Source organism: Labrus mixtus, chromosome 17 (genome assembly GCF_963584025.1).
Source record: "Labrus mixtus chromosome 17, fLabMix1.1, whole genome shotgun sequence".
NCBI classification, from domain to species: domain Eukaryota; kingdom Metazoa; phylum Chordata; class Actinopteri; order Labriformes; family Labridae; genus Labrus; species Labrus mixtus.
The window spans coordinates 9,352,361-9,366,476 of NC_083628.1; the positions used below are offsets into that span (position 1 = coordinate 9,352,361).

At 40.5% G+C, this 14,116-nt stretch overlaps 1 protein-coding gene across 1 annotated transcript in view; it reads right to left on the bottom strand.

Moving 5' to 3' along the window:
* lamc3 (laminin, gamma 3) overlaps positions 1-14,116 on the bottom strand; it is a 119,533-nt gene that overhangs the window by 42,172 nt on the left and 63,245 nt on the right. The window contains exons 8-10 of the mRNA XM_061060790.1: positions 13,921-14,057; positions 12,880-12,999; positions 3,632-3,830 (exon numbers count right to left, since the gene is read on the bottom strand). Of these exons, the coding sequence (XP_060916773.1) occupies positions 3,632-3,830; positions 12,880-12,999; positions 13,921-14,057 (456 nt within the window). The remainder of the gene's footprint in view (positions 1-3,631; positions 3,831-12,879; positions 13,000-13,920; positions 14,058-14,116) is intronic.

Here is a 14,116-nt window from a genome sequence, read left to right on the forward strand (position 1 = left end):
CATGTCAATTTCTATGTGGACCATTCTATTCCATTAAACAGTTATCTGTTTTATGTGGTTTACTTTTACACAAAAAAAACTGGGAAAACAAAGAAAATGTAATCCTATCTTGGGAAAGATAGGGCTGGCTTCAGGGCGGAAGTTTAAGTAGCAGGAGCTGGGGAGGAGAATTTAAGATGGAAACACGGGCGGAATTAAGACAAATTGAAACAAAGCAGTCTGAAGGAGGTGCTGAGTGGGATGGGAAGGATTACTGGATACAGGACGTCACGCCAAGTGGGGGAAGAGGCTGGAAATAGAGCGAATGACTTAAGCCTGTCTTTCCAAATGGAGACCAGGCCAGCTGCACCCACTCCCGGAGGTTGACAGACCCAATGAGTTCGCACCACAACAATGTGACTGATTGCACTGCCGCCTCCCCACAGATCGTCACACCAGGGTTCACCTTTTCAGACCCAAGTCTGCCTCCTCCAGTCACTCCCACCCACAGATTGACCACTTAACTGTGAACGGCAAGGCGGAAAAAGGCCCGCAGGAGTCTTGGTAGAGAGCAAATTGGTGCAAGAAGAAACGATAAGATTTCCTGCAAAGAAAGCAGTACAGTTCTACAAACAGTCGAAGGTCAATATCAACAACAAATTGGACTCGTATGAGAACACAGACGATCGTAAGAGATAGAAGGAGCCTGTTGTCTTTAGCTTTAAGCATGAAAGTTCTAGCACAGACTGCCTTATTGGTCTGCCAAGGAGGCAGTCTACCAAAAGGAGGACAAAATCCACAGTTCTTATTTACATCAGTTTATGATACAAAACTTAAACCCAAAACAAAGCTCCAACTGACACACTGAAAAGGGGGAAAAAAAGACTCTGACTTCACTTTAGAGGACAGAATAAAGACTGCAGATGTTGTCCCGGGAATGTACATAAATACATTGGAATTGAGTAATAAATCTTCATAGCCATTATTGCCAGGAAAACTAATACACTGCTCAAACCCCTTTAGAAAAACAGGAGACCTGTGGCTAGCTCGCATGGCCCATGTATTGAGGCTGTAGTCCTCCATGCAGGCAGCCAGGGTTTAAATCCGACTTGTGGCTTCTTTCCTGCATGTCACTCCCCACTGTATCTCTCACCCCGATTTCCATCTCTATCAACTGTCCTATCTCTCAGATAAAGGCATAAAAAGGACCAAAAATAGCCTTGTACAAGGAAACATTTTTATATTAAAATTCTCAACATGGACCTTTTAAAACACAATGAATTCAGGGTCTTGATGAAGGTGAAAAAAAGAAAAAACAAACACTGGCTGAGGCAAAATACAACTCAACCAGTCCCGGTTTCTGTTCCAAAATTCAGATGCTAATCAACTGTATCCACAAATAAGAAAATAAAAGTAGCAGACTGCCAATTGCAGGTGCTCTTAAAATCATCAGCTCTGTTTGACAGAAACTGTATCACAGCTTGATTTTGATTGCTGCCATCTTTATGACTATATCACATCTCTGATTGCAGCTGCTTTCAAGGAGTTGCTATTGGTACTATAAATAATCATAAAAACTACACCTGCCTGTAACAAATATAAATGATTACGATTTTTTTTTAGGCCACGTCAAAAAGCACAGGTGAAACTATAAACAATGACAATTTATATTAGGCTGTGAGATTTGTGCGCCTGCATTTGCCTCTGTAGGTACATGAATGGTATTAGACGAGAAAACAAATGAACTTTTACATGTGGGTGTCGAGGAGGCTACACTGTGCATTACACCACGGTGAATGAAACTACCTACATATTTTAAACTGCGACTTTTCAGCAGCATAGAGCTCTTGTAGGTCAGATATGTTTTAACTCAGACACTAAAAAACAGACAGAATATTTAACTGAAACCCTAACTTTGCCATTAAGGTTGAAAAACACTGAGAAATATCTTGAACGTGGGCTGCATGCTGCACACATGCAGTATTACAGTGTGATTCTGCAGAGCTCTGCACAGCCTGAAAACCCACATACACACTTTAAATCCCCCAAGGAATACATCCGACCATCAAAATCTCTACAGCTCCTAATAATGAAAATAGCACTGCAATTTCTGCTGGATTTGATAAGGTGCAAAGCTTTTTTATATGAACTTCAGTATTGTGTTCGGACGTGACACCTGGTGCATTTCTATTTCATTAGTTTCACTCATGCATTTCTCCATATAGGCTAAGTTTTGGCCATCTACACAAATGTATTTATCTTTATTTTCTGTGCTGTGTGTTGTCTTATATTCATCTAATGTAAAAGTTAGGCGGCAGCTGAAGTTTGCCAAATATTTTATATTGTACAGTAAGCATGAACCTCATTTCATCAATTAATAAAGCAAGAACTGTATTTGAACCCTACATTTCACAAAAACAGTCTCATAAGTTAGCTTGTCAGTTTGCGGTCCTTTCTTTAAGTCAGTTGTTTCCAAACTCTTTTTTCTTCTGGGCCCCAGATTGGCAGATTAATGACATAACACACAGTTTGTGACGCTCTTTGCCAACTTATTCCTAGAATTTATCTCAATCAAACAAACTCGTCCTGTGTAGGTTCATTTCCAACCTTCAGTTCACCTGGAAGTCCTCTCACAAAATGTGCCATGCTCGGCTTGCAGGGGATTGTTTTTGTTAAGCCGCACAGTTGTTAGCACTCTTACATGTTGAAAGAACACGGTGAATATTATAAATGTTAAATGGACTATACTTATATAGCCCCTTTTTAGTCTGCTGACCACTCAAGCCCTTTTATACATGTCAAAGCTGCCTGTTCACACACTGATGGCGAAGGCAAATTGCAAATTGGGAGCAATTTGGGATTCAGTGTCTTGCCCAAGGACACTTCGACATTTAGACAGCAGCAGCTGAAGAATGAACTGTCGACCTACCAATTGAGAGATTACTGACTCTATAGTCTGCTGAGTGTCTTGGCCAGGTATCCCTTAGGAAAAGAGGTTGTTAATCTCACTACATCTGAGGTATTATTCATACTTAATAACAACATAATAGCATTTATTCAAAACCTCCCACTGCTCTCACGTACAACCTAGATTGTTGGGGGGATCTAGTGGTCTTGTTCAGCTCTGTTCTTTGATCATTGCATTCATCACTTATGCTTCAGTTTCACTTTTGCTCCCCCTTTCCTTTTTTGCACTTTCAGTGACTTTTGTTATATCACCGCTGCTCAAATTCCAAATCACGCCAGCTGAGGAAATCTGCTAAACGTCTAAAATGTAAAAATGGAAATGTAATGCTGCTGCTCTGTACCTGCCAGATCTACATGACAGCCAGCGTTTGGGGGAGCTGGCTCATCACTGCAGTCTCATCCCCACATTCTGCAGGGACCATGACAGCGCAGTCAATGTGGGTGAGCTGTAATCAGTACATGGGTGTCCTGGATAGTCTTTACTCTGTGGACGCTATATATATTCTAACAAGGAACAAGTCGGGCAACAGGGAGATGCAAAGATGTGGAGAAAAACAAACAATATGACTTACATGAGCAGATTCAGGCAAACACTTTGGTATTTTCCAGAGAGACTCAAGAGACTAACAATACATAAAAACACACAGACACACAAACTGACAGCTCCAAGCCTGCATTCTTGTACCTGACAATGAATGAGTGCCGCGGTGCAAGGCCGGGTTCAAAGTCGAGCACCCGTTGGGGTGAAAGATCCGCTGACAGGGTGATCCCGGAGCCACGGAGGAACAGGGTGACATGGTCGGGGAGCAGCTCGACCGCCTCGGAGGTGAAGGTGATGGAGAGGAGCTGGCCGTAGCTGAAGGCTTGGTGACCCAGGAATTTCTCTAGTGGAGTGGGGCAGAGGTTGGGTGTTAGAAAGGTGAGTGGAGTCAGCATTATTATTGCTGTATGTTGTGTTGGATGCTGAATAACTATGTATTTGTGTGGATTCAGAAATGCTCCCCGTTTCTTCTTTTTTCAATCTTTCTATGTGTGTGTGTGTGTGTGTGTGTGTGTGTGTGTGTGTGTGTGTGTGTAAATGAGGGCAGATGGGTTCAGGCTTTTTTTGAGCCCGCATGGAGCACTGAGCCAATGTGTAATTACCCACCCCCTTATTTTGGGCTCATTACTTCATATTAAAAGGACTTCAAAGATCTTAGCCACCACTAGACTTCCCCTGGACTCCACTCTTCAAACTGGCAAAAAAAATAAAACACACACACACACACACACACACACACACAACTTGTCCTTTTGATATAAAAATAGGCAGAAGGCTTGCCCTCCATCAACATGGAAATAAGAAAAATGTAAACAACCTGTGCTGTTGTCAAAAGTCTTGCACCAGTTATGCCTTCAAAATGAGAAAATCATAACAATTTGTGGGGGAAAAAACAACTCCGCTGCCATTCTCTAACAGCTCAGGGTGGATGAGTGAGTGGACAAAACTGACAGTTTGCACGCTTGGTTGCCACCTTGTTTTTGAGCGTAATCGTGTGTGAAGTACATCCTGAGCCCTTCTGGGGGTTTAGAGGGCTAAGGAGTAGGGAAGGTGATTTTTTTTTTTCTTTGTGAGGTGCCTCTGGCGTCATTTGGAGCAATTCAACTGTCTGATAATGTAATATTTGCTCAACCGACAGCCCTTTTTTTTAATCATCTCTGCCGGGCTCATCTCTGTACTCATACTCTCTGAAATCAACAGCCAGGTTAACAGATTCCATGAGCACTTTATGACATCTTGTGCTGAGGATTCTGCTGCTGCTGATAATGTGCTAATCAGTTATGTGTTGAAGTAATTAGTGGAAGTAATAAGTTAGTACTTTTTAAGGGAAAATCCAATGTAATTATAATTTCAATTAAGTCTCGAGAGTTTCCTCTTCATCATCATCTCATGGATTTTATGGTAATGAACAATGAATTTAGTTCATTATTAATCATATTGTTACATTAGCATTTCTGTGCATCATGCAGCTACATTTCCATCTGCCAAGGCAAAACATTTTCGCAAGACAAATGCATGTTTTTTTTTTAATATGTTCTTATTTCACTATTTTTAATAAGCCACATATTATCACCAATTAAACACAAAGGGGAAAAGGACGGGCCATTTTTTCCAGATTTTAACAATAACTTTAAACAAAGTTTCCATTAAATTTGATTGCTACTTATAGTTCTGTTTTAATGTGAAGCCACATGAATCAATGACACAATGCATTGTTTCATAAATGTGTATCAATCTTTTATAGAATTGCTATTGTAGAAAATGAAAAAGGGGTTATTATTAAAAAAGCAAAGCCTCAAATGACATCATGAATCAATAGCAATAGCAATTTCTTCACCAGGCCCAATATAGTACCTTTCACATCACTGTGACTTTGCAGTCAAAACAAATAGATAATTACAGCCAATAGGGAAGAGGGGGAGAGGCTAAACAACGACCAATAATCACCCCGAAAGACAAAACACTTCATCAAATGAAATGAGCTGTCACACATCTCAGTGTAGTTTCACAATCAATACTTATTGATGAGAAGGAATACAAAGAAACTCAGCCAGTCTGGAAAGAAAAGAGGCTTTGATTAAATCCGTCACCAATTAGAAAGGGATGCCTTCAATGGGCCCTCTCACATCAATACATCTAAACCAGTGATTAGACAACCGATTTGTTTGAGAGGACTGAATTACATAACTGATCAATACTCACTCCTTAGTCCAAAAAGGCACTGCTCATACAAAACCACTTTTAGAACCTAGACTGTATTCAACCTTCTGAAGAGGTGCTATCAAGGGCAATGGTTGTCACTTTTATAGAAAATCCTGACTCCTCTTGGCAAACAGCTACAACCGTGATTATGCATAAATTGTTGCCATTATATTATCAAAAAGGGAGAAAGGAAATGAGACATTATCCTGTTTTTGGACCATGCTGATTTCTGCTATCAAGTTGGACATTTTAACATGGAGTTCTATGGAGGTTGACTCACTATAGGAGCCAGCCTCAAGTGGACACTCAAGGAGTTGCAGTCCATTGCACTACTGCATTGGCTCAGTTTCCAACACCAGAACTTACCAATTGATTTAGAAGCTTAGTTATAAATCACACACTACTGAAGAAACTACTGAATGTATTAATTGATCGTTTTTCAGTAATTTCCCCCCAAAAATATTTTCCATTCTTACTTTAACATGATGTCCACAGTTTAAATAAATAAAAAGTCTGCACTAGGGTCTATGGATCATCCATTGTCACAGATGGTGTTTCCTATCCCCGCCTTTGAAGTGGTGGCCTGCCACCCAAACGCCACCGTGCACCACTCCAAAAGAAAGGCATACAATACTTTATTTGAAGAAATTTTGCAAACTGTCAGCACAACTTCAGAAACTGTGCGCAGGGATTTACATTGTGCTCAGTCAGATCCGGATGTTGGCAATTAACCTCCCTAACGGGGCCCCATCTGACAGCACTCAATCTCATTGCCCTGCTAAACATAGAATGCATTTATGTTTTGAAAACCAAGGACCAAAGAAAGAGTAACAAAAAGGAAGAGGAGTAAATGTTGGAACACTGGTGGTGATAAACGCTGGTTGGAGGGCCCCCCAATTCATTTTTGCCTAGGGCCCCAATAGACTGTAGAATCACCACTGGTTATTAAGTCACCCTACACTCAAGCTGCACAGAATAGCATCTGCCAGCGGTTGCATTCAATCTTTACACAAGAACAGTCTCAGCAGAGCCACTGTTTTGGGGAAACAGAAAGGAGGCAATAACCTATATTTGGAGAATGACACACTGTAATAATGAGTTATGTTAGAACCTCATGGTCACTGGAAATTAAAGTCAACTTATATTTCTTTTGAAATTATTCAAAAAAAGAAATATATCCTGCACATTCCTTGCATAACGGTGGGTAATGAGCCTGGTAATACTATTGTGTGACCAAGCTAATATTCTCTCATAAAGTGCTCGCTTATGGTTGCAAGTGGTTATGTTTCAGATGAAGCTGGTCATTATTCTGCTGGGGACTGATTTGCATCAGTGTGGTTCCTGGTTGTGTTCTCTCTCCATCTGTGAGCATGGAAGAACCGAAGCTTAATTACTCATAACCCTAATAGACGATTCAGCAAAGGCCCCACTGGAGGGTCCCTCTCCAAAGTAATGAATCACCATAATAAAACAATGAAAGGATTATTCATGTGTAATTGTGATCTTCTGTCTGTGTATTGCCATGGATTTATATTCATTATTTTATATCACATGACAAATTGGAGGGAATTAAAAAGTTAAGCAATCCCTGAATACCACCCTCGTGTTGTCTGCACATGCGAAAGAATAATGTTACAATACTGAGACTCAAATATTCTTTGTGACATTCAAGACGACTTAAACCATCAGAGGATAAAGATGTTGTTTGATTATTTTTGTGAACTCATTAATTACAATGTTTTAAGGGATTTTTCAAAAATCTCAGTGCACAGAACAAGAGTAAGGAAACAATTAGCCGAACTTAGCATAGAGCTGTAAGCAGGGAGAAATGGCTATCCTGGCTTCATTTAAAAACATGCATGAAGATCTGCTGACCAGCATCAAAATATTCTGATTAACATGCCGTAGATCAGTGGTTTTGATAACATGATGTGATTATACAAACAAATTATATCATTTTTAATAATTGCATTTTTTAAATTTTTTTGGAGATCAGGCCAGCTATCTGCCAAATCCAAATTCCAATGCTTCGAGGCGTGTTTTTTTTTTTACTCATAACTACAAAAAACAGAATAGGACAAAAACTATGCTTCAGCCAGTTCCCATTCTATTTCCAGTTTGTTTCTATAATTCACTCTGAATGATCTGGACTCCACTGACTGTGCTGCACTCTGCCAGGAACAAATAAAGCTGCCATCCCAACAGGTGATAGATGCCTGAATAACTTTTGTGAAATGGCAGAGGACCTCACAATCAATCAGGGGCTTTAGACTCTGCTCCAACCAAATTAAATCAACTCTATTTCGATTAAATCACAACTGCTTCGCACTAACACGAGTCCCACTGAGGCTCAAACATCGACCAACATCCAGAGAGTGTGAGGGCAGAGGCTAGATGGACAAACTTTAAACTTTTAAAGAGGTCCAACACCGTCAGGACACGGCGCTGAAATGCCTGCAGGCAGATAATATACGACCTGAAATCTAATCACAAATGAGTGAAGGAAGTGTCGTTCATATTCTAGGGAATTTCTTAAGCAATGAGATTCAAATGTACAGTTAATCCAGGACAACCCACACAATCGTTTTTTTCAGAGATTAGGTCCAAATATCAATGAAGTCGTTCTGTTTGTTTATGAGCAGGTAATTAAACCAAGATTACTAGCCAGAGTTAGAATTTATGTAATATCACTGAGGTGCTTTTTTCATTCATTCCAAAAGCTCTTTGAGTAGTCAGAAGACTAAAAGCGCCATGCAAGCTCAAGTCCTTTTACAACTCACGAATGCAGCAGATTTTTTAACAATAAAAATATAACCTCATGTTTGTAAAAAAAAAAAAAAATCTATGCAGAAAAAAATGGATTGAATTTGTAACGGTAAAGAAGTTAACATTTGCCATTATGGTTGTTTCCTACAGTAGTTTATTCTTGAAGTCTCCAGGGGAACCCTGTCAGTTGCCTTAAACAGAAATCGTTGCCTTGGGTGTTGCTACAGACATATGTAAAAGGTTCTCTTTGTGTAAAACACAAGATGTGTCTGGAAACATTCTTTTTTGAATGATGAAAACTGCAATATCTAGAAAAAAAAGGATTCCATGTGAGAAGAAAAATGGTCTTGTTCTGATTGGCCAGCTCTTTCAACCACTGCACTAACATGGATAAAAACACAGTGGTCTCGAAATACTGAGAAAGCTTTCCGTTTTTGACAAAGCGTTGCTATTGTTCGAGCAAGCCTCAAGGCCACAGTAAGTGTCATACAAAGTGATCATCACATTGTGAGACTGTGCCTAGATTTCCCAATTTCAAACCTGACAAACATTGGAATTGGTGCAACTGTGTCCAACAACTTTTCATTGACACTGTATTCCATCAATTGTTGTTCTAATTGCGATTTCTCTGTCAAGCTCCCTTTTCATTCCTCAAACAACAACTTTTGTCCCTTTCAAATGTTTGCAACCAAGTGCAACACCTGAATGAGAATGAAGAGACTGTCCACACAGCACTGCACTACGTTGAGACAACAAAACACACAAAAACTGCCTAGTTCTTGGAGGGGAGGTGGTTGGATACAGCAAACGGGAGTCTCTGATGGCATTCTTGTCGACAAGCCTTTGAGTGTGGCCATTTGGGATGGGAACCAACACTTTCACCTTTAGACTTTGTCAGAGAACACGTCTTACAACTGAGTTTGTTCCAGGCATACTGAACTCTTTATTCTCCCCACTCAAGCTCCACTCAAGCACTCCTTCACCTTTCACGGAAGTTGCTGCTTCTCTTGATTTCTACCCTTTTACTCCCTGGTGTTCCCTCTTATTTCTAGCTCTCTTTCTCAAATCAGTCAAATCAAATCATATTTCCTCTTGCTACATCTCCTTTCTGTTTTACTTATGCTTCCCCGTGACATGGTCAGCACCAGACTAGTTTGCATAAAGACCTGGGATCAGATAGTTCTCAGGTAGTGTGGGGCTCGTAAAAGCAATTACAGCTTGAATCAGAACGACAGGTAGCCTGGAGCTGCTCTGGTGGAGCTCTGCTGTTGTTTCTCTGTCTGCTGCCTCTTGAGTGTGCACAAAAGCAGTCATAAGCAGCTTGTTTTGCCTTCTACTAACTTTATTAAAATGTGTTTTTTTTCCCCATCTGTCTTCCACTTTTCTTTCTTTCTCCCCGCTGCTTCAGGCTTAGCAGGTTGGCCTGGACTGCAGACATGAAAAGGATCAACATTGCAAGCTTCTCAACAGATGGCTGTAAGGACTTATGTTCCATGATGCCCCCTTCAGCATGAAAAGCAGCTCAGCCAAGAGAGCCGCAATCACTGTCCAGCAGATTCAAGTGGTGACCACAGTTGTTGGAGGCAGGTCAAAGTGACTGTTTAGGGGAGGTACTTCATGCTTGTCTATGATAGTTCCTGGCAGCTGCGCTCAAGTGTTCAGTCTGTTGAGTCACCACAGGGGACTCGAACTCAGTCTGTGTCAACCATCAAGCAGATGTCCAAGATCAAGGGAGGACAAGTGCCATTGAATATGATTCACAGGAAGACTGAATTCATGTTCACTGAACTACCTACATTTATGACTTGGGAAAAAGTGATTTGCAAAAGGAAACATATGAGAAGAAATATAAATAGATACAGAAATTACAAGTGTCATTTCCCGATTAGATGAGTTAACGGACAATATATTGGGCTCAATATGGGTACAATGAAAGACATTTTTAAGTTGTTGCAGGAAGCATACATCTTTAGAAGGAGGAATCCATTCTTCTTCATAGTTGTCTTAGTAGGCTGTTATCATTGATTGGTAAGTTTTAAAGAAAAGCATTAATGCAATGACGTCAAGTAATTGTGGTAATTGTATAGGAGCAAAGCTAAGGAAGACGTCAGATGAAATAACATCAAAATGAAAAAATAAGTAAGTTAGATGGTTGCCGTCAAAAATATACCTTGGTGCCTTTTGTAATTGTTTGTATTGAATGTATGTTGTTTCTATGTTCCTGAGAGGGAACACAGATGTCAATTAGCTATGTAGCCAGCTGTGGCCCAACCGTTGTGTTGTGCATGGCCACTGTAAAATCAACTTTTAAATTGACCTCCGGGATAGTGTCCAGTGTGACCTTTGTGAGACAAAAAGTCAAACGTTTCCTTTTTTAATGTACAAAGTTGTTGTTACTCTCTGTTGTGTTTTTTTAGCGGCTGTTTGTTTCACATATTTCCAAGGCCATTCTCGGGACAAACACTTAAGAATTGAGCTTGAACTATAACTGTTGTGCTGCAGGACTGATCTGTATATAAATGGAAATAATAAACTTTATTGAGCACACAGCAGTCTTTTATTCATCCAAAACTTACCATAATGTGTCCGGTTAGCAAGGTAAACCATGTTTTTATTATTTTTTTTCCATGACTACAAAGGTCCACTTATATTCTGTCCCATACTGCAGTGCTTGCTATATTGTTGTGTTTGTGTTCATGCATCTTTAGGCCTAATTTTAGGTGAAGTTAACCTTATTTAAAGCATTCTTAAGGCAGTGGTATAATCCAATAAAATGCTTTCAGTTGTCAGTTCACATCTAAAGTGTGTGTACAATGAAAAGATGAAAAGCACGAGGGCTTAAGTTCCATGTTGGCTTGATTTTCATGGGAAATTTAGCACACTCAACTGATGGTCTAAATTTCACTCCATTTCTCACAACTCATTTTCCAGGCAATTTTAAGAGGATATCAGTGGCTTCTTGACCTCTGCAACGGCTGTTATTTCTGTAGATGGGTGAGCTTCACAGATCCCAAATACTGCTCTCTTTACTAATTCAATTTTTAAAAAAAGCCTCAAGTGATTGAATCCTGTCCCGCCTGCCACAGCTGAAGCCCAAGAGAAACCGCGGTGACAAATGCATTCACGAAAAAATCACAGAAATGGCATTCTGTAAGATGTTCGACGCCGGGTTGTCACTCAGAATTATCTTTTACTTTGGTGAGGAACACAGTGGAGGGATTTCTGCATAAATACAAATTAAAAGTAGAAAACGAGAAGAGACATTGGCAGTGAAAGAGAGAGAGGGAGAGAGAGAGAGAGAGAGAGAGAGAGAGAGAGAGAGAGAGCGAGCTGCTTTCCAAAGCTGCTGCCACTCTGGTTTTAATCTTTAAAGTAACCGTACATATGCAACACTACAGGGGAAAGGCGGGAGGAAATGAGATCATTAATAGGGATGGCAAGGCAATAGATTTGTGTATTTATTATGTGGGGAAACAACATAAACAAGCACTGGCCATAGTAGATAAGCAGGCTGCCATAAAGCTGCTCTCAGCTAGCTGGGCCACTAATCTGTGCGTTGTGGCCTACAGAGACATCAATGAAGAATGTCTGCAGAAGAAAGCAACTTAAGAAGACGCTATTAATGATGCACATTTATAATTACATGTACATATATTTGGAAAAGTATGGAAGAATTCGTTTTTGGATGTGTATGCACGCATACGCTTGAGAAAAAGTCAAACTCGCACATCAGGGACTTCTAAATGCATTTCTAATGACGTTCCAGCCTGACCACCAGGCTTTGTCACGTCCCGCTGTAAGCATTTCATCTTTCTAAATAAAGATCCTTCCAAATGGAGTCTGCTCGTTTGGGCATTAAACCTCCAGGATGCGGAGTTAATGGGATTGCTCCTGTTTCGCCTCTGGCCGCAGGCTGCACGGACGCTGGAGGGGCTGCGAGTTGACGCCGAGAAGCGACTTAGCCGAGACAAGGAGAAACCAAGCCAATTTTTACTTTGCTGCCTCTCCAGCATGGCCAAGACATCCAATTCCATCAGGCCTTTTCCTGCTGGGGCGGATGATAGAAATGGGCCTTAAGTCCTGTAGCCGGGCCAGCTTATTCCCTTATCTTCTAATGGCTCTGATAACGGATTGGACGGAACGGTGTCAGAATAACTGCTGCATGACCCGCTGCCAAAGAGCCAGATTAATCTCACTGAGGAACAACAGGAACAAGCTACGGCTATTACAGACGCTCTCAAAAGCTAATATCATTTACATATTTGCTAGAAGAGCAACAACTGGAGGATTTATTATCTCATAACATAACTGTCAACAATACCAAATATCACCCCGGGGGATGTAACACACCCATTTGACCCAACCTGAGGTGAAAATCTATCATGTATGACTCGAAATCTCTATTATTTAGCATTTTGACTCACCAGGGGCTTTGTAGAAGCCGATGTCTTCCTCTGTTAGAGGCAGGAGGTAGACTTCCCCTTCCTTCCACAGCAGGGGGTACTCCTGCCCTGCAGAGAACTTGCCCACCCAGTCATCCTGATCTGGTGATAAAAGAAGACAAAACATGAGTCATCTGTATTCTCCTTTGCATCACAGGCAGTCGGAATAAAACGTGCAAGGTAAATATTAGTGTTCAAAGGGAACTTTGCGGTCTTATAGGAGATGTTCAGATAATTTTTCAATTTAGTTTTATTTGATCTGTGCTCAACAGAAGAAAAAAAAAACTATACATGGTGGCCTTGAAACCTAAGCAGACTGCAAACGTAAAAGAAATGTAGAAAACAGAAGTACAGAAAATGCTGCAACACACATGACCATATAAGGAACAACAATCAATTTAGAATCCCTACACCTGCAACCAAACACTGAACTAAGTCAATAAATAAGGTTTCTGGAGGACAAAAACGGATGAGAATTTCAAGAGGCTTTAAAGAACAGAGACTGCAGTGTGGAAGCCAGTGAAAGAAAAAAATGCATCATCAAAATATCCCCGGCAAAAGATATCTGAACATGCACTCTGAATTCTAAAACTGAAAAAAAAAAAACTTGATTGTTTCGACTCTTAATACAAGGTTTGCAAAAATTTGCATCTCTTGTTTTTTTTTTGGTTGTGCTTGCAGCTCATTTTATGCTTCCTACTTATTGTCAACTTGGTGAGTGTGTTTTTCAATACACCAGTGTGTTATTGCTCTTGCAGAGTCCCTCTCTAAAATCAGCACATATTTATTCTCAAATCGAAGAAAAGGATTCCGTAAGTGGCTCTGTGTTATTTTCTATATGCATGCCTTTTATTGAGCTGCATTGTGTTTCATTTGCAGTACCTGGATCCATGTTAAAAGGATCTCTAAAAGTAGAACATAATAACGTGTCTTACTAAGATTGCATATACAAAGGAGCAGCACCGTGCACGTGACAGTGCAGGACATATTTGCTAATACAGGTCTTAACACAAAAATAAATACCTTCAGTGAAATCAGAGGTGATGTTGACAGCAGTGTAGTGATTGGACGAGTAGCAGGCCAGCGAGTGTCCGAAGCAGAAACACGGCAGGCAGCCTGCTTCGTTTTCTGGCTGCAGGTTGAAAAAGCCTGGTATGCATCTGCAGAAACACACACAAACCTTCATGCATTTACAGTTATTAATATGCATAATGCAGCC